The sequence below is a fragment of the Miniopterus natalensis genome, chromosome 17, assembly GCF_054644295.1.
Source record: "Miniopterus natalensis isolate mMinNat1 chromosome 17, mMinNat1.hap1, whole genome shotgun sequence".
Lineage (NCBI taxonomy): Eukaryota > Metazoa > Chordata > Mammalia > Chiroptera > Miniopteridae > Miniopterus > Miniopterus natalensis.
Window position 1 is genome coordinate 42,955,640 of NC_142097.1, and position 20,415 is coordinate 42,976,054.

At 55.3% G+C, this 20,415-nt stretch overlaps 1 protein-coding gene across 1 annotated transcript in view; it reads right to left on the bottom strand.

Annotated features, from left to right (window-relative positions):
• Positions 1-20,415, bottom strand: part of RNF157 (ring finger protein 157) — a 46,250-nt gene that overhangs the window by 1,099 nt on the left and 24,736 nt on the right. Inside the window, exons 3-18 of the mRNA XM_087826362.1 lie at positions 18,764-18,852; positions 18,121-18,267; positions 17,553-17,670; positions 16,718-16,784; positions 16,377-16,420; positions 16,108-16,155; positions 14,537-14,608; positions 13,602-13,761; positions 13,129-13,241; positions 10,647-10,885; positions 9,986-10,091; positions 8,298-8,409; positions 7,710-7,903; positions 7,378-7,440; positions 6,342-6,390; positions 4,526-4,636 (exon numbers count right to left, since the gene is read on the bottom strand). Coding sequence (XP_087682488.1) covers positions 4,526-4,636; positions 6,342-6,390; positions 7,378-7,440; positions 7,710-7,903; positions 8,298-8,409; positions 9,986-10,091; positions 10,647-10,885; positions 13,129-13,241; positions 13,602-13,761; positions 14,537-14,608; positions 16,108-16,155; positions 16,377-16,420; positions 16,718-16,784; positions 17,553-17,670; positions 18,121-18,267; positions 18,764-18,852 — 1,732 coding nt within the window. The remainder of the gene's footprint in view (positions 1-4,525; positions 4,637-6,341; positions 6,391-7,377; positions 7,441-7,709; positions 7,904-8,297; positions 8,410-9,985; positions 10,092-10,646; positions 10,886-13,128; positions 13,242-13,601; positions 13,762-14,536; positions 14,609-16,107; positions 16,156-16,376; positions 16,421-16,717; positions 16,785-17,552; positions 17,671-18,120; positions 18,268-18,763; positions 18,853-20,415) is intronic.

Consider the following 20,415-nt stretch of genomic DNA (forward strand, 5'->3'; position numbering starts at 1 on the left):
GTGTTTGCCTTTGCCGTAGAGCCAGGGCAGGGCAGGAAGTGTTGGGCAACCCTGCAGGGTGCCAGGGACATGGGGGGGGTAGTGCCATGGCTGCAGCACCCCGTCCCCACACCTGCTGCTCTTCTTCTCTTTCTGACCCGAGCAGCCCAGAGGTTTACTCTCTGCTGGTGCCATCAACCCCAGGACACTAGCCTGAGAGCCTCTGGGTCCCACAGGTGTCACCGCCCACTGACCTCATCCTCCCCCCAGTCCACTGTATGAGCCTTGGCAGGTCACTTTACTAACTCCCAGGATTGGTGAGGACTGAGTTGGGCACCGACTAGCAGAAAATGCCTAACAGCCAGCGCCCAGGCTTCGTTCAGGCTCCCTCCTCTCTCCCTCCTCGCCCTCCCAGCCCAGGACGGGGCTCTGTCCAGCGCAGCGAGGAGCTCTGTGGAGAGGAAAGGCAGGGCCTCGGCTGCCCACATGCAGGATGCAGACCTAAGTCCCAGCGTCAGGGAGGCCTTCCCTCCTCTGGCCCCTGTGCCTCTGAGCAGCAGAGGAATCCCCACACCCTGCCTTCACAGGCCCCCTGCCGGACAAGGCCCAGGGGGCTCGGAGGGCTCCCCCAGCAGCTGGCACTGCCACCCCACTTCTCACACTGACTGCCTCCATGAGATCATCAGCTCCTCCTGGGCAGGGCCAACCAACTCTGAAGGGTGGGCCGAGGCTTGCCGCTCACAAATGTGTGGGGCCGGCCTCAGGCAAGCCAGCCCAAGACACGAAACCTTCTAGTGGCAGAAACTCTGGGATTAAGCGGTATAAACTGCTTATTTCCAAGAAATGTCCTGGTGTGATAATCCCTCTTGTCTCTAATAATAGTCTGAGGAGGTGGACCCCAGGGGGGGAGAAGTGAGTAGAACAGGAAATTCTCAGGTCTCTCTCACATCCAGCAGGAATTTGGGGACCGCTGGTCCCTGAGGTACTGGAGTTGGGGACGTGGGTGAGCAGAGCTCCTCCCCTCTAAGGGTGGCACTTCACATGTGACCAGACAGAGAGAAGGCAACTGCCGTTTATGCTAGGAACCCCAAAGTAGAATGAATTGTGTGTTCGTTTATATAATTTGGTAGATCTCATACCTATTCCTCAATGTTTATGGGGCAGGACTCCGGAGCTGCGGCTGTTCGGTAGGAAAGACCAAAAGCAGATGGTAAACAGGAGAGAAGACACACGTGCATGCACAAAATAAAAACGCCACCGGCTCGCCAGGAGACCGCGGACAGGAGGCTGCCGCTCTGCGTTCACACGAGCCCTGGCTGCAGACACGCTATTACACAATCGTGGCCAGGCTGACAGCTGCTTCCTCTGGGGCAACCTCAAGCCTGTTCTGCCCCGTGTCTTGATACACTCGGTGGCGTCCTTCCCCTAAAGGGGATGCTGGCAACGGGCCTCAGCAACACCCCGCTGCTGCTCTCCGCTCACCCGGCCCAAGGGGCGAGCTTGGCCACGGGAAGGAAACCCCAAAGGCTACCTGAGCCAGCACGACCATTCTGTCCAGCCCTTCAGCCCGAAAATGGAGCTTGGAGGTTTAAAACCCTTGGAGGGAGACAGATAAAGGTGCTTTCCATTCAGTTCCCCATTTGGGGGAATCAGAAACGGGAAAGTGAAGAGACCTCTAGAGGTGGATTTGGGGAGCACATTTAGAGCCATTCTGCACTCCCCTTTCCTGCGGTTTCTCTCCCCAGCAAAGTAAATTGGATGTTTCCTTGGTGCCTCTGGTGCCTCGGGAGTGTCAACTTTCCCAGGAGCATCTTAGTCTCAGGTCGTTTACTCCCCTTGAATTTCAGGTCTCCGTAGGTATTTTTAGATTTCATTTAGCTATGCCCACTTCTGCCCAACGCAGTCATTTTAAAACTGTATTTGTATCTCTCCTACGAAACCCAAATTATCTTTGCTCTTTCCCATCACTACACTCCCCAATGGCTGTTCACAGAATCACCACTGGTCCCCTGGTCACTATCTTGCCACCTGTGTGTCAAATTCCTTGGAACCACAACTACTTAGCATGGTCTCCAAATTTTAATCTGCTCACCACCTACACCTGCCAACTTAGATTTCCTCCCTTTGAGAGCCATTCAGAACAATCTCAGAACATCCCCCCACCCAGAAGCCTCTTAGGGGAGGAGGGGCTCAGAGATACAGGCGCCCTTCTCAGCGTCACTTGATGAGTGGTGAGGGTGGGGACCTGTGCGGTCCTCGCCAGGGGCTGGGCCTCTGGCTGGGTCTGCTGACAGAGCACCCGGGAGCATGGGGAGGGTGATGCAGACAGGGAAGGTGGGATTGGCCCCCCCCCCCCATGGCTCTTCTCATGGCCCTCTGAGAAGGGAGCACCATCTGCCTGGAGGGAGACAGACTCAAGCAGAGACCAAGGGCCTGGGAAGCTGTCCTGAGGCCACAGGCCCACGAGCAGCCCAGCCAGCCAGGACTCTCTCTGTCATCTGATGGAAGTTTGACCTTATGGCGGAGGGAGAAGAGCCCAGTTCATTCCATGGGACCTGCCAAAGCAGATGAGCCTGTCACTAACCCAGCGGGTGCTTCCAGAGTTCTCATACAGGTTTGCTACCTGTATGAGGCTAACAGCAGAACCAGAGAGCGGTCTACTGAGAGGGCAGCTAGGCCTTCCCTCTCCCACAAGAGCCCCAAGACCTCTGGCGAGGGGACAATGGGCCACCTCACGCGCTCACACCTGAGTCCCTCTCCCGAAAGTAGTCACGGCGGCGTCTGGTTTGTGTCTGGCCTCAACTGTGAACCCAGTTTAAGCTCAGATGGCTGACTCTCCTTCAAGACCACCACCAGGAACCCCAGGGGTTCTTCCCTCCTCTCAGTTCTCACTCCCCTCCCACAACCCCATGGAATAAATATCAACAAGCAGGCTGGCCGGAGGGGGTTAGGAACAGGAGGAAGCAGAGGCATAATTTCCAACCTCCCCCCTATGGTCAGCTAAGACAATTCCCAGCAGCTCCCTCTGCCAAAAGGTGGGGGTGGGTGGGAGAGCCCCCCGAGGGAGGCAGGAACCTAGATTCTCTCCTGAAGCCCAGCGAGCAGCCGGTCGGCGTAGCTGCCACAAACACAGGGCGTAGTGAGGGCAGAGATGTCATCTGCGGCCAAGACCGGTCCTTCCCATAACCCTGCGCTGAAGCATCCCCATTTGTCTGGAACAGGAGTGAATATATCCTCGCAATACTTTTTTTCTCGGAAAATCTTAGTATATGGAACACGGGCCCTCGCCCGTTAGGGATGGAAACCTAAGCAAGAGCCTCTGGGATGTGTGCAGGCCCAGCAAGCGCGGGGGCGGGCGTGGCGTAGCCGGGGAGGACAGTGTTGGCACAGAGCGAACATGAACTTCCATACAAAGTCTAGATAACGTAAATGGATTGAAAAATAAACCAGACGGACAGACTTACACTTGGCAAAAAGACGTGAAAAACAGACAGACAGAAGCAAGGTGGGGAGAGGGAGGCAGGAGGTGACGTCCAGACCTGACCGGGTCAGCGCTAAACAGAAAATGACCCGAGAGCCCTCGGGAGGCTGGAGGAAGCATCTCCCGAGCGCCCGGCTCCCCGGCGGCAGCCTGTGCGGGGCCCGGGCGTGCGAGGACTCGTGTCTTTCACAGGCTGATGGAGCGTGGCAACCACGGGAGGCTGTGTGGCTCCCATGCCTCCGAGCACTTCGCTGAACGAGTAAAGCACTGGACCCATGACATGATGGGGCTGCTCTGAGGCTGGGGTGTTGGAGAGATTACCAACAACACGTGTGAGGGACAACGTCTGCCGTAAAACCGGGAGGGCAAGTTTGACCGAGTCCACTCGGGAGAAGTGGCTCATGGAGTCCTCACATGAGCATGGGGTCCAAGGAGGTCAGTGCTCACCATGTGATTAATGCGGTTCCTTTGCAGGAAATCGGCCTAAATTGTTTAATGTCGTGAGAAGGACACTAAATTTCAGCAGCCCTGATGAAATTTAAAGTTAGGGCTCCCGGGAGCAGTCGCCCTCGACCCCTGACCTTTCCTTTGGGATCCAGAGCTAACAAGTATAATGCAACTGGATCAGGGAGCCATGCGCTAGTCTATAAAATGCTGGCTTTCAAATTCCTCCCTGAGTCTAATGAAACACCTTCCTTCGGGGGAGCTACGGATGTCCTTTGCAAGGGCTCAGGCTCTCTCTCCAAGGTAGAGAGGTGTGTCTGCCTCGAACTTCCGGTTGAGGACACAAGGCCAGGCCGCCAGCCATGGGATCTTGCCCGCCATGGGATCTGCAAGATCATGATGGAGGGGGCCGGTCAGGGCAGACGGGAAGGAGAGGGAGAGCTGCTCCTTTCTCCCTGGCCTAACATTCTCCCTTAGGACACAAAGCATCTGAGCACAGCCCGTGGCTTCGTGGCTTCAGCAGGAGCTGCAGGGCAGGAGATGGGTGTCCCAGGGAGAGAGCGGGGGTGTGAGCAGGGGAGCATCTCCCACCAAGTTCATGTTCAGCAGACGGCCACTCACCGGGTAAGCAGACCTCAGAGCACAGCTTATTGTCCAGTGCTTTCACGCTTGCGATGTCAAAGTCATTGTTATTGTCACACTCCATACCTAGGAATGCGCATGTCCTCTGGCCTGTAATGGAGTTAATGCAGTTAGACAGGGGCTGGCTGGATTTTCCTCTGCTTTGCTGTCCTTAAAATAAAAAAATCTTAAGGATGGAGACAAAAAAAAATCAAACCATGTGTTTAAAAAAAAAAAAAGACAATAACTAAGTGGGTAGAGAGTGGACAATAAAGGAATCGAACTGTGTGGGCATGTTCGTGTTCTCGAGCTAGCCGGCTGCTCCCTTTCCCTAACTGGCCCCTTGCCAGCTATTGTTCCACAGCAGGTCAGGCCCCGGGGAGGGCTGCTGGCCGGGACACGGGGGACGTGACCCAAGCGGAGCTCTGCCAGGGGCTGGGGGACCCGCTGGTGGAGCTACCCTGCTCCTGCCTGTGTCTGTCTGTGCTGTGGGTTGTGCTTATGACCACAGGGCTCTGCAAACGCTAAATAACAGGGCAGCAATGAAAGGCCGTAGGTTCCATGAGTTTGCATATCAAGTCAGAATCACCACATCTACAATATTAGGATTCATTTTCTTATGAGACCTACGAAATTTGTTATTGTGGGCATGTTTTAAGGGACTGACCCAAAACCTATAGACATGTGAGCGGAGAAGGGGAAAGTTTTAGAAGTTATTTTTTTCAAGTGCTCTCTTTTTGTGTGTGTGTGTGTGGAAGGGGGCTATAGAATGACAGGCGGAAAACACCCACGGCCCTGCGCTTGTCAGAAGCAAATATTCTGTGTGGGGGGACAGTCACAAAGGGAGCCTTGAGCACTGACGACCTCAACCTGGTGGAGGAAGTGCCCGGCCCCATCTCCGGGGGCCGGCCGGCGTGCACAGGTGTGGTGGAGGCACAGCCCTGGCGGCCATCCCCTCCTTCAGGGCGACTTGGCCAGGCGACAGTGGTCAAGTCAGCATGCGCACCCCTGAACTCCCCAAGCAACGGCCAGCGCTGAAGCAGAAGCAGCTAGGATGACATCTGCGTCCGCTGGGGCCCGGCTCTGCTTTGGAGGCGTCCTTCCGCGGAGGCCTCAGAGCAGAGGAGGGGAGAGACGCTGGTTCCTGGATCAGCTGTGTTCCATCCCTGGGCGGGACGTCCCGGCCCACCCTCTCCTTCCTGCTGCTCCCCGCCCTGCGGACCATCCCTTCTCCAGCTGCCGCACTGGAAGCAACACCCTTCCAACCGAGGACATACTGGAGGCTGAATCGTTACAAGAAAACAACTGCAACAGCTGCAGAACGCTCTTCTACACGGCACCTTCCCCGTGCCGCCGGCTCCTAGGACCCTTCCCGTAAGGTCAGCCACTCTCCTCGCTAAAGCAAAACCAAGCCAGCAGCCTAACAGTCCTTTCTCCCAGGCGGAGGAGACAGTTTTGCTGCTGCTGCTAAACTTCGGGGCGGCTGGAGCAGCTCTGGGGACTCGGCTGGGAAGCCGGGGCAGGAAGGCAGGCGGCGGGAGTTGCGCCCGAGAAGCTTCGGAATGTATTCGGTGTAAACGCAGAGCCACAGATCTGCGGCCACCGCCTCCTGCCGGCCGTGGCTCTGAGCCCAGCACGAGCCAGGAGGGCCACTGCGGCCTCGGACACCCTGCTTGCTCTACTATCCATCAAGGAGGTGACCCTTCCCCAAGGGCACAGCGCTGAGGAATGCCACCAACTCACGCCAGTGCCCCCTCCTTGAAAGAACACCCAGGAAAGGGTAGGGTAAGAGGGAGCAGAAGACCAGGTCTTTTACCATCTTCCTGTGTGGGTGATCCGCCGTCTTCCTCTGTAACATCATTTCCCTACAACAGAAGGAAGGTGCCGTGAGTCTACCGAGCAGTCAAGTGACTACCGCTGACCCTCGAACGATGGCAGGTTAGGGGCACTGACCACCCACGCAGTCAAAACCCACGTGTCACTTTGGTCGGCCCTCTGCACACACGGGCTCCTGCTGCAGACTGAAAATACGGCTGACTCGGGGACAATGAGGGTTTGAGCTGTGCTGTTTAAGGGCCAACTGTACATTCACGGGCCAAAGACCGAACTAGTCATCCTAACGGCATTTAACCCCAGGGCTGACGCCAGTAGAGTAGGAGCAGCCTGGGAGGCCGGGCAGAGGCAGGCTGGCTGGGCGAAGCACGGCCGCCCGGAGGGACTGGGCCTGGGGCACATTTCGGATGCTCGCTAGAAGCGCCAGGAATAGCCTTGGTCCCGGTTTAGTTCATACTGTTTTCTAAGGTGGAAACAGTGAAAAAACAAACAGTGAGGCCATAAAACTTCAGAACTCCCTTAGGATCGCAAACCCCATCCAGACACTCCTTGGAGACCATGTGGTTCACGAAAAAGTTCTAGAGAGAGAAAAGTAAAAGTTCTAGAGCCCTCACTGTGAGCCAGGCGGTTCACAAACCTCCCATACACCTCAGTCAAGCTACTTCTGACAGTGAATTGTCTCTCCCCTCCCTCCAGGGGTGTGGGAAGGCAGCAGCCAGGCCACTCAGGTCTTTACGGCCCCCAGTGCCAGAAAGCGCCTGTGACCCAGTCACCTGTGCGAATAGTCACTAAGGTAACGGAGGGCCCACTCCATGCCTGTCACACTGAGACCAGACCAGAGCCCTCTGCTAACCGATGCTCCACCGACCAGAGCTCAGCTGCTGTTCCCTCCACACCACCCCTGACCTGTGCCACCCAGGAAGAATGGTTCCAGAACAACCCCCGTCCTATCTGCTTCCCCAGGCAGCACCAGCCGACCCTCTGACGGGAGGGAGCACCAGGTCCCCTGTGGGTGTTACCTCCGCATCCTGCTCCTCTGCGAGGCCCATGAAGTTGCTGTCTGGAGACGCCCCTGGCATCGCCTGCAAGAGCAACAAGCATGTGGGCACAGACACGCCGGCTCTCCCACACCCGGCTCGCCCGGCAGCAAACCCAAGCCACGTCCTCAGGACCAAAGTGGTGCCAAGCAGAGCCAGGCCGGAGGGGGGAGCCTGGGGTTACACCCCCCACTTCCGAGGCTCCCCTTCCCAGCACGGTGGGGGCTCCGCAGATGTCCCCGGCACACCCTTCAGGGAGCTGCTCGGGATATGTCACACACAGAGATAAGAATGTCCCCGTGCCCTTCCCTCACCTCTCCTTCCTCTGAGGCGGCCCTGCTGGCGGCCAGCGGGGAAGGGAGAGCCTCTCCCTCGTCCTCGGTGCCGGTGCCGGGGGCGATGTAGGAGCCAGACATGGAGGAGACCGTGTCGGTGCTGATCTGGGAGTGCTGGCTCTGGGAGGACACCATGGACATGACCGACTGGGCCAGACTGCTGCTGGCGGGGTCTTTGGAGACAGGAGGTGGAGGGAGACGGAGGTCAGGCAAGGGTCCTGGGAGCTGAGCGGGAGCGGGGCTCTCCCTGCTCCGCGCGGTGAGGGCCACGGCGGCCTTCCCTTGCCCTCACCTAAAAGGGTTTTAATTTAAGGTTTTCCCTGGCTCTGCTCTTTAGTGTTTAGAGCTTAGAACTCAGCCTTGGGGACCAGGGACTTGCAGGACTGGGAGGAAGACAGCTGCCGGTCCCCCAGCTCAGGGGCAAGAACCCCCCCAGGTGAGCAGGTCTCCTTCCCTCCCAAGTGGGGCCTGCATCACGCAGCTCAGGTGTTAGTGTGTCTGTTGGGGAGGAAACAGGGGCGCTGAGGGCCGGGGGAATCAACAGGCCCTCCCTGCTCCCTCATGTACCTTCCGGGGAGGAAATTGTGGAAGAGAGGGGCGTCCCTGTGCAAGACGACTGGTCGATGGCTCCTGATGACGACAAGGTGAGATTCTCGCTGTCTGGAGTGACGCCACATTCCTGGGGCGATGGAGGGAGCACAGGTCACACACACAGACACACACATACACGGGGAGGAAGCGTGAAAGGGCAGGAGACTCGGGGAAAGAGGAGGGAAGGGGACACTGGGAGGGACCGAGGTCACGGTCACGACATCAGGAACATGCAGGGGCAGGGTGGTGTCCTGTCACCCTCTCTCCAGCCCTGGCCTGGATGCTGTCTCCCAGGGGAGGGGCAAAGTCAGTCAGCATGTCCTGCTGGAGGCACAGCACCTGCTGGGGCCGTACAAAGACCGCAGCTCGGGTGACAGGTCAGCCAGCAGCTGGGACACGGGGACACCTCAGGCTTCCCCAGGGTTAGAGCTTTCCTTCTGAAGGGGAGGCTGCCCCCCTGCCCCCGGCCGCGCATCTCCACGTGGCTGTCGGGTTAGTTCTGCTCAGTCATCTACCACACCACCTTCCCCCCACCTGCCCTGGTACCCCGCCTGTCAGCCACCCGGGCAGGCGACCCCCCCACCCCAGGCAGATGCAAAGTCCCACGGGTTCTAGCTCCACAACCCATTCTCTTTCCTCCTGGCAGACTGCGTTTCTGATCTCAGACCCCCATTCCCTCCAGCCTGGGCTCCTGGCTCAGTCTGTCTCCCCCTGATCCATCGACACACCTCCGGCAGGTGGGCCTTCAGGAAACAGCTCTCACAGAACCACTGACCTGCTCAGAGCCCTGCCCCATCCCCAGTGCTTCTCTGGCCTCTCTCTTCATTTCTAAGAATTTCAAGGTTCAGCTCCAGGCTCATTCTCCCTCACGCTTCCCCTGGTTTCCTCCACTTGCCATCTCTCCCACCTCTGCCCAGCACTTACTGTCCCTGTTATGGGCACGCCTGTTTCCTATCCTTAAATTCATTCATTCATTCATTCATTCATTCATTCATTCATTCATTCAACAAACACTTAGCTGAGCAACAGCTATGTGCTGTTAGCCATGTCATGTCCTGTCCCCGCTAGACCACGAGCTCCTGAGGACAGGAGCCTCTGTCACCTCTGTGTGCTCCACGGTACCCAGCTCACCGCGTTGCCGAGTGGGTGTGATGGGCCTGTTACCTAGAGCCTGTGGGGGTGCAGGGGGCAGGAGACCCCACCTCCTCCCCTCCCAGCACGTCCTCACAGGGCTTGTCCACCTGCCTGTGCCTGTGCCCTTTCCCCAGCACCTGCACCGCTTGCTCTCACACCTCCTTCCGTCTCTGTTCATGGACGACTTTGTGAACACAGCAACCCCACCTCTGGCCCCGACACCCCTTCTCCCCCGCCTGTCACAGTGCCCCGCAGTGCCCCCTGACACGTTTTTTCCTTTCTGCCTTTTGTGCCCACGCCCACCCCGCTATCAAGAACGTAAGCACCACCCGGCAGGGATTTCTGCGGGCTCCTTGCTGCTGCTGTCCTCGGCTTACGGGACAGTGACAGGCCATGAATGACTGAATGGAACGAAACCTTTGCTGCTCCCAGAGAGGGTCCCAAAGGTGTCTGAGGAAGGGTGGCAGCAGGTGGGCCTGCAGGGGCGAGCCCTGGAGTGCGGCGCCCGAGAGGGGGCCGGCGCGCTCTACCTCTCCCAGGCGCTGAGCAGCCGGCCGCGGGGAGACGCGCGCCTCGGACTCGCTGCGGGACCGCCCGTCGCTCTCCTGCAGCACGGAGGAGTCCTGGGACACGGACCTGAAACGGAGCGCAGCTGAGCCGCCGCAGGAAAGGGCGCGGGCGCCCCACATCCTACGGAGCAGGGGGCGGGTGGGAGACCTCGTCTGGGTGTCGGAACGTGTGAGTTTTCTCCCCAGTTTCCTTCCATGACTCGTGTCGGCACTTGGGAAAAACCACTGGCATTTTTGGTGTCCTAATATTTTCATCTATAAGACACCATCTTTATTCTGCAGCAGAAAGCTGACCGGGACTGTGCCTCGTTGGGTTTAAATGCTTAAGAGATACAGATCTTCAGACTAAACGATGCTCCCGAGGCCCCATTCCCCCACCCAACCGAATGCGTAACAGATCTGTCTGCTGGACCTTCCTAAGTCCCCACGGGCCCCCTTATCGGCCTCTCCTAAGGGATGGGATACGCTCCCCCCGGCGTCAGCCCCAGGTCTTCCGTGGAAGGAGCATCTCTGGGAACAGCCCAGAGGGTCTGCCCTGCCCCAGGCAGCCAGGAGGCGAGGGGTGGCTGGAAGCACCCCACCAAGGACCCCAGGCCCGTACTGTTGAATGCCGGCCACTCACTTGGAGAGACTCCTTTTGAGCTTCAGTCCTTGGCTGCTGCAGTCGGACAGGTGGTCGAGGGGGGAGAGCGTCCTGACCGGGGGCAGGTGGCCGTCACTACCATAGGCGGGCAGCATCCCTGAGAGGTGGCCGTCTGCAAGCACGTGGAGCGGCGGGACCGCGGGGGACGGGGTGAGGGGCCCGTTGAGGGCCTCCAGCAGAGACACTACTTCATAACCTGGCGGAATGTTCTCGGAGGACTAGGGGAATCGGACAGGTTGAAAGTGAGTTAGATGCTCTTGGTTTTACCGCACGATCCTGTTTCTTGCTCTGACTGGGAAAATGTTTTCTTTTAGGTCTGCTAGGGGGGTGGGAGGCTGTCAAAAAAAGCTGCTTCTGAGCTACAGGCCAAAGAAAGAGAACACGCCCAAGGACCACAGATGCCTAGATTCTGCTTCTACATCAGCTTCTTCTGAATAATGTTTACTTTTTTATTGTAATAGAAATATATGTTTGTTACAGGAAATTTGGAAAATATGTAAAAGTAGAAAGGAGGGGCCCTGGCCTGGTGACACAGGTGGTTGGCGCGAAGTGCTGTGCACCAAAGGGGTGGGGTTCGGCTCCTGTCAGGGCACATACCTAGGTTGTGGCCTCGATCCCCGGATGGGGCTCGTACGGGAGGCAACTGATCAATGTTTCTCTCCTCTCTCTCTCCTCTTTCCTCTAAAATCAATATCTTTGGGTGAAGATTAAAAAAAAAAAAAAAAAAGTAGAAAGGAGGGGAAATACCATCAATAATCAAATCACCCAGAGTAGTAACTTTATTAGCAGTCTGTGTATTTTCTTCCAATTTTTTCCCCCTCTATACTGTTTATAGTTACAGTCTATCTGTCAGGAACAATTTTATATCCTGCTTATTTCCCTGGACAGAAATGTTTTCCTTCACACATGTCCCCTTTTCACAGGCACTGGAAGTTCCTCCTGATGGTCCCACCGGTGCTATTCTTTATGCCTGAGATTTGTGCATAAATATTTTTTTCAGATTGTTTTCTTGGTATTAAAAATTAGACCTTAGATTACCAGGTATAAACGTGCTTAAGGCTCTTGATATATACAGCGGCTTTGTTTTTTCCCCAGGGACCTTACTAGTTAACACTCCCAAGAGCAGAACAGGAAACCTGTTTAATTCTGCCAGCATGGAGCAGAGGTTTTTAAATCTGAAAGGTGAAACTGGTGTCTCCTGTCAATTTGCATATTGTTGATCGTTAATGTGGTTGACTTTGAAAGACACGGCTGTCAGCCAGCTATGTTTCCTCTTCTGAGAATTCTTTTGGGGTCCTTTGAGCATTCATCTCCTGTTTTACTCACACGACCCACGGTGCGCACACGAGGCTTTCCTCTGATGTAAATGTTGTGATGACAATTCTTTTCTTTAAATGGGTGGTTGTCTGCCTTTCAACTCTGGTCATGTTTTACACATCTGAAGTTTAAATTTCTTATGTGGTAAAATCTGCACAGTCTGGTTTATCGTATCCCATTGCTTTAAGCTCAGAGAGCCCTCTCCCATCCACAGTCCTCCGGAGAGTCGTTGGTAACTTATTCCAGGTTTTGAGGTTCTGCCTGCTTTGCTCTGTCTGGAGTACGGTTCTCTAGCGACTCCATGTGCAACTTGTTATCTGCTAAGGAGCAAAGCGCTAAACTGATTTTTCCTCCCCAAATAGCTAACTGTCCCAGCACCGCTTACTGAGTGATGAGAGTCTTCCCCTAGCACAGAGTATCTGCTGGGCTACAGCTACACCACGCGGAGGCTTCCCTCCAACACTCTGCCTTCCTCCCTGAAACAAAGGGGAATGACTTCAGCTGCTTGGCTCCCAGCCCCTGAAGCCACGAAAATGGGATAAAGGAAAACAGTCACCTCCTTTGAGAATTCAGATAAAGACAGTAAATTGTATTCCAACCTAAGACAGCCCCCGTTTTTCCGCGTGGGGGAGTTCCCACAGGGGGAAAGTACCGGAGGGCTCTAGGCACCATCAGCACCCGGTTGCCAGGAGGAAAAGGGTTTGATGATCACTATCCAATTTTCCCTTGTGCTACAGAGGTTTTTTTGTTTGTTTTTCAATCCTCGCCTGAGGATATTTTTTCCATTGCTTTTCAGAGACAGTAGGAGGGGAGGGAGAGAGAGAGAGAAACATCGATGTGAGACACATCGATTGGTTGCCTTCCACATGAACCTGCAACCAAGGTAGGTGCCCTTAACCGGAATCGAACCTGAGACCCTTCAGTCTGCGGGCGGACTGAGCTCTAACCACTGAGCCACACCGGCCAGGGCCTACAGGCTGGTCTCAAGGCAACGTGGTCTCAGCCAGCTTACTAGCTACTTCGGCTGCCAGGGTTTAATTACTTGCTGCAAAGCCGGGTAAAGAGAGGGGCCAGAGGCGAGACGCGGCAGCGAGGGGACCGCACTGCTGGTTCACACAGGGCTGTGGTTCTGAGCCCAACTCACCGAGTGCTCTTCCGAGTCGGACGTCTGGGATGAGATGATGGGGTTAAAGCTGGTTGGGGACAGGGGGCCCAGCTTTTTCCTCATGGCTCGGATCTGCAGCAGTGCCCGGAAGGCTGCAAAGAAGGAAAAGGGAGGTCAGGTGAGGACAGCTGGGTGCGGGAGTCAGACAGACACGGTGCCCCCCGCCCCGTCCCAGCGCCCCCCCAGCCCAGCACCCATCCCCTGGCCCAGTGCCCATCCCCCATCCCAGCACCCATCCCCCGGCCCAGCGCCCATCCCCCATCCCAGCGCCCATCCCCCATCCCAGCGCCCATCCCCCATCCCAGCGCCCATCCCCCATCCCAGCGCCCATCCCCCATCCCAGCGCCCATCCCCCATCCCAGCACCCATCCCCCATCCCAGCACCCATCCCCCGGCCCAGCGCCCATCCCCCGGCCCAGCACCCATCTGCGTGTGGACCCGACGGGGCTTACGCAGTCGGCAGATGGGGCAGTTGTTGGCCTGGTAGCGCAGGGTGTCCGCGCAGGTGTTACACAGGCAGAGGTGGCGACAGGGCAGAATCAAGGTGTCCCGGACGTCCGAGAGACACACCACGCACTCGGCACTGTTGTCACTCACCTCATCCTCTGCTACCTGGCGGGGAGACAGAAGCTGAGCCCGGGACGAAAGACACATACGCTCTATACCAGGCGGTTTGCCCGAAGGACTGAGACAAGAAATAGGAACAGAACCTCACATTCACATGGGGCTTTACAGTTTACCCGGTGGATTCGCGTTCTCAGTTGGGTTTACTCTGGGAGCCCTAATCTCAAGCTCGTCCGTGTGGCTCAGACCCGGCCTCTCCCACCAGCTGAGCTGCGGAGCCGAGCGGACCACACAGGGAAGAGGAGGGGTTTAAAGATCAGCATCCAGAAAGCCCGGCCAGCAAACGGGGGGCCCGGGGCTCTCGGAGGACTAACCCAAACTGGCCCGTTGTTTTTTCATTTCCAAAGTGATTTAAAAAATTTTTTTTAATGTATTATTTATTTATATTAAAATAGGTTTTTATTTATTTTAGAGAGAGAGGAAGGGAGAGAGACAAACATCGATGTGAGAGAAACATCAGTCGGCTGCCTCCTGCACGCCCCCTACTGGGGATCAAGCCGGCAACCCGAGCATGTGCCCTGACCGGGAACTGAACCGGGGACCTTAGCGCAGGGGGCGACGCTCAACCAACTGAGCCACACTGGCCAGGGCCTCCAAAGTAACTGAAGTGTCATGCTCTGAAATGAGGAACAGAAAAATAGCCTTCTAGGACCGAACTGACTGCAGAGCCTGGCACCCAACACCTCCAGATCCCGGCTTTATCAAGAGACTTTCTCACTGTGCCTCTCGGGGAGAGTGCATTCAGCATCTCGGCCGAACTCGCCTTGGAATCCTGCGTGTTGTACTTGTTCTCAATGCCGTAGATCTCCTGGAGGAGGTAGCTGACCCCGTCTACCTGCCGAGCAAACAGGGAAAGCAGCTCAAGGGCAGGCTGACCCCACTGAGATAAGAGCGGCAACTCCCGCCCCCGCTCGTCACTAAGGGCTGCGGGTTCACAATGGGAAAATCCAAGGCTGCTTTTATTTACTCATGTCTCCTCGCTGAGAGAGGAGAGAAAACCAGTTAATTCACCCACCGTTACGCCAACAGGGACACAAAGGTTCACAAACAGCCATAATACGTGTCCTGCCCTCGCTACTGCTGACAGTTACGAAAGGCGTAGGCTAGAAAAAGATGGAACAGTTATGTATCAAAATGTAACACGAGCTATGACACATTGTAAAGATAAAGGAATGGAAAGGAAATAAAGAGAAGAAATGGGCAAGGAAAAGAGGGGAAGGGACAGATGTGGAAGGCAGGGGTTGAAGGAGAGGCCGCCTGAGCCCCTCCTCGGCCACGGAGTCACCCGTCCCCAACAGGCGGCAAAATCTCCCCTCCTGGCCTTGTTTCTTAAACCTCCAACTTCAACAGCCAGTGTCCCTCCCACTAGCCTGGGCCATGGCGGTGCTAAAGCTGGCCCGTCCCTGGTTTCTCTAATGGAGGCCACTCCGCTCCCTGGCCTGTCTAGGTCCCCTCTCCTGAGACCTAGCTTGTCACTGACTTTGTATCCTACTCTCCGGTCTGACAAAGTCTGTGACTAACGCCAATCTAGCACCAGAAACACAGATAAGCCATTTTCCTTGAGCTACTCCAGCCGGCCACCCTATCGAGGCAGCACCCTGGGCTCAGGGTCCGTTTGCCTCTCTTAAAACCTGCTTTAAGAGAAAGGACGCTATCAACTAATTTACACTAAGGTATTTTGACTACTACTGCCCTCATTAAGAGGGGAGAGCACTTCACCCCTCAAAAAAATGAATACTGTAGGATTTCCGATGCCCATCACCCCATGGGTGGGGGCTGCCAGTGTCCCAGGCACCACTGCCCCCTCCTCACCCTCCAGGGCTCTCCCCCTACTTTTGCGAGAGGGGACGGCGTGGGGCACAACTGGGGTAGGACTTCTGGCAGACAGGTGCCTGACTGGCGGGTCACTCTGGAAGGGGGCAGCTGGCTGGCGAACTTTGGATGTTAGAAAAGCCCTGGTGGGATACGTGAAGCCAGGCGCCCTAACTGGCCCTGAGTCGGGTTCCAGCGCTTTCTCATTTAGCTTGAAGTGTTTCAGGCCTGACATTTTGGATAAAAGGAGTGCGCTAAACCTAATGGCAGGAGACAAATCTTGTCCTTTCACTTCTCAGGCCCTTTGCTCGGAGAATGGCTGCCTCGACGCCAACAATTCTGGAACAGTAAAGACACCAAAACTCAGTGTCCCTTCCAGGCCACCCACGTAGTTTCCAACATACAAAAGCACACCCTTTCTTCTCTCCTTTGATTTAAAAAAAAGGGGGGTGAGAGGGAAAGAAGAGTGCTTAGCAAAGGCGAAAGGGGGGGGCACCAACAGTCCCCGCCCTCAATACTTACTACTTGCTTCTGTTTGAGGGGCTTGACACAGAAAGTCCCATCCGTGTGCTGGAATAAAAATATGACAGTTATGACATGACAGGGGGGGGAGGCCAGAAAGCCCCAGCGGTTCATTGCGACTTCTCTCAACTGCGCATGTTCTGGGACCCCCGCCATGGAATTACAGTGCCCCCCAGCCTGAGCTCAGCAGCCAGCAACAAGGGTTAACGCGTCCCCCCGTGAAAGAGTGAACTGCGCTAACGTCAGGCCCTAGAAAGCCCCTCACTCACCTTTTCGAAAGTGCCCAGCAGCACGTGGCAGTGGCCGAAATACTCTGGAAGAAACGAAGGCACATGGGTGATGAGGAAAGCCAAGCAATACACCTGCCTGAGGCCCGCCGGCCGCCCCCCGCCCCCCGCGATTCCCCGCAGCCGGGCACACGTCCCGGGCTGTCACCACAGGGCCACGTCACGGAACCAGGGGGGCTCCTGTCAGCCCGAGGGCCTGGGGAACAGGACTGCGGGAGGGGGGTGCAGGCACCGCCCGGCACCCACAGAGGCGGCCCCAGCTGCCCCGGGCCTCGTGCCACGAAAGGGCCGCGTGTTGGCAAAAGAAGGCAAGGCGCCCATACCGTCTCCCTCGTCCACCACGGCGTGGACCACCAGGGGGTAGACCTCTCGGTCCAGGTCGAAGCCAAGCTGGAGGGGAAGAAGAGAAATAAGAACAGAGGAGCCCACATGTTAAATGGCACAGGGACCATCAGAAAGGGAGGTGTTGTGTCACCAAGAACCTGTCTCGGCTTCTCCACCACCGACCTCGGAGCCACCCGCGTCCGTTTGACAGAAGGCTACCAGTTTCTTTTTACTTTATTTATTTATGTATTATAGAGATTGCATTTTTTTAAAAAAAATATGTCTTTATTGATTTCAGAGAGAGGAAGGGAGAGGGGGAGAGAGAGAAACATCAATGATGAGAGTCATTGACCGGCTGCTTCCTGAGCGCCCCCTACTGGGGATCGAGCCCACAATCCGGGCATGGGCCCTGACCGGGAATCGAACCCCGACCTCGTGATTGGGTTGACGCTTAACTACTGAGCCACACCGACCACTGAGCCACGCCGACCACTGAGCCACGCTGACTGGGCCCACTAGTTTCTTTTTAAAATCTCTTAGAGGTACAGCCCTTAACCTCCCTCCAGGTGCTTTTCTTTGAGCGTGGATTTCTTGAAATGCCCCAGGCTAACGGCTAGTTTGGAATAGAAAAGTGACGAGGTTAGGCGCATCCTTTCAAGGATCTGAAGGAGTCCCAAGGCTGAAGGTGAGCATGATCTTCGAGAGCCTGGGTGACTTAGTCCCTTTGCTGCTGGCCGTGGTCCTAACCAGCTCCCAGGCCCGTCTGGGTCCACGTGCGGAACCTGCCCCGCGTTCTCTCCCAGCAGCCAGTCCCCTCCACCCGGGGCGGCTCACCTCCTCCTCGGCCCACTGGGAGGGGTCCACGGTGTGGGAGGGCAGGCAGAACTGCTGGCACACCCCTCGCTTGTAGTGCACCGTCTCCGACTGCAGGCTGCTGTCTTTGGGGATGTAGCTATTGATCAAAGCAGGAAGCAGAGCGAGAGTTAGTGTGCAGCCCAGACGGATCTGACCACTTCCTCCAGCTCGTGCCTGTTCCCAATTATCCACAGGCTCTAGGAATAAAGCAGAGTAGGCCAGACCCCCTTTGTTATCTATTTCCTTTGCTTTTGCTTGGTAATGCCATTAAACTTATCTATGAGACCCACTCAGTCACAGGAGGGCAGCTTAATAGAGTTTTCACAGCATCTTAATGGCCTAAAGGGCTACGCTGCCATCTGCCACTGCACCCGCAGGGCACAATTTAAAGAGAAAAGGGGCGGAAGTGAGGCTCTGTAGAAGCAAGTTCAAGAACCAGATCTCACCTGGTTGCAGGAAAGGAATGTTTTCCTCCCCAGGCGAGCGTCTAAGGCACGGGCCTCACCTGGCCGGGGAGGGAGCGGCTCGCCTGGTGTCTGGTTCTTACCTGGCAATGCCATTCTGGAACTCCTCAGTGGCCTGATAGTAGATGGTGATGGCCACTCGGGCATCGGTGTCAAAGGTGAACTCCACGTTGTAGTGGACTTTAGCTTTGCCGGCCTCCTCCCCAGGGGTCTTCACCTCCTCGGCACATCTAGCAAACCGGTATTTAAAAACGTATCTTTTTAAAAATTGATTTCAGGGAGAGGAAGGAGAGGGAGAGTCATTGATCGGCTGCCTCCCGCACGCCCCCTGCTGGGGATCGAGCCTGCATCCCAGGCACATGCCCTGACCGGGGATCAAACTGTGACCTCCTGGTTTTCATAGGTCAGCGCTTAACCACTGAGCCACGCTGGCCGGACCATATCTTTTTTTTTTTTAAGTTAACATATTGTAGGCTTCTCTCCATGACCATAAACTTCGGCTTCCACCCTCCTTGGGGATGGTGGCAGGAGACCTCATTACCATGGTGGGGTGTCTAGTGATGGCTGATATTTCACAGCGCTACTACTAACTAACGTCCGCGCGCACTTGTTTATGTTTAGCTATGTTTACTTATGTTTAGTTTCCATTGTAATCAAAGTTACTAGTACATAGTTTAAATAGTTTCCACAAGGCCCCTGGCCCCTGGCCTGAGTGCCGGGACTTACTTGACGAGCCTCAGCGTGTCCTTCCGAATGTTGATCAGGCTTCGCAGAGTCTTCACTGGTTCTTGGGGAGGCGGGGCCGCGTAAGGAAACTGTCAGAAAAGAGCGAGAGAAGGCGGGGTGTTTATAAAGACTCATGACTGTTCTTCACGGGCACAGGGCCTCTCGGGTGACAAAGAACAGCCTTGCGAGGTGAGGTGGGCAGGCCCCAGTCTCCTAACTACTGGAGGACCTGCCTTTCCCATTCTATGAAGCTTATCTGAGTCAGCATTCAAAATTCAGATAACTAATGAAAATGCCTACTGCGGCTCCAAATACCAAAGGACACACCATGGCGAGTTAATCACAAAAGGCTTTTCCATCTGACCTTGGAGGACAGGGAGCCAGACCCGCGAGGTGTTTCCTTGGGTGAAGCCACGTGGTATCCTAGGAATTTAGGAACTGGGAACAGAGGAGAAGCCTGCGTGTGCAGAGCTGCAGGGCCGCCAGCGAAGAGCACCCCCCCCCCTCCAGCTGATCAGATGCAGCAGGGGTCTTTCAAATGTGAGCCAAGTGCTCTTCTGGGGTCATCAAGGTTCCTGGTTGCCCAGAATTTACCTTACACTCTCCCTCTTGGCATCCGAGTTGATGACAATGGGATAAGAAAGGAGAAATAGTAACACATTTAACTGGGCACTGCTCTCAGAGGATTAAGAATGAGTTCAAATGTTCCCAGTATTGTTCTGCTGTTTTGTGGGCAATAAATACTTTTTGCATATAATTCACAGAAAACCTACTAGTCAGTGTAGCTTTGCCAAACCATGGTGGCTCCCTCCCAGAAGCGTCCAGCTACCTCCTGGCGCTGGCTTCAGACAACTGGGCACCCAGGTTACACTCACAGGTTTTTGCTGAAGGTGGTTCCTTCGCTTGGAAAACATAACCTACAGTACATCTGGTTTTATGAATTCGATACGATTGCTGATAATTCCTGTGTATGAACGTGACCCTTAAGAAAATATGTTCAATCTAAATTGTCAGGTGTGCATCCAAATTACCCACTCTGTGGGTACTGAAGAGCAACATTGTATCTCTCTCATTGACACATTAAACATGTACCCTTTAAAACACATAATAGTTGGTTTTTTCTAATTACAAAGTAACATATATTCAAGCAGAAAACTTGAAAAACACAAAAAAGTACAAAACCGGCCATCTTTTCACCACTCAGGGAGACCAAGGTTACCACCGCGGAGTCCTCCCAGCGAGGCCGCCACGCACCCACCGGCCTGCCCGCCTACCTGCCTCTGTGTCTTCGTGCTGTTTCAAACCGTACACACTATTTTTCAGTCTCTTTTCCACTTGGAAAGACGGGGTGAACATTTCTAAAGTCTGTGATTTGACATGACCACGCATGTCGGCGATAGGAGCGTACTTGACTTAATCAGTTCCATAGTCTTCACTGTTTTATGTTGGTTTTACTTTTGATTTCCTGAGATAAACATGGTGAGTGCCATGTTCCCACATTTCTGCGGGCTCGTTTGATTACTTCCTTAGGACAAATTCCTACACGTGGAATTACTGGATCAAAGAGTAAGCCTATTTTTAAGACTTTAAAAAATATCTTTGCCAAATTGTTCTCCGGAAAGCTGACTCCGATTTTGTCTCCTACCAGCCCA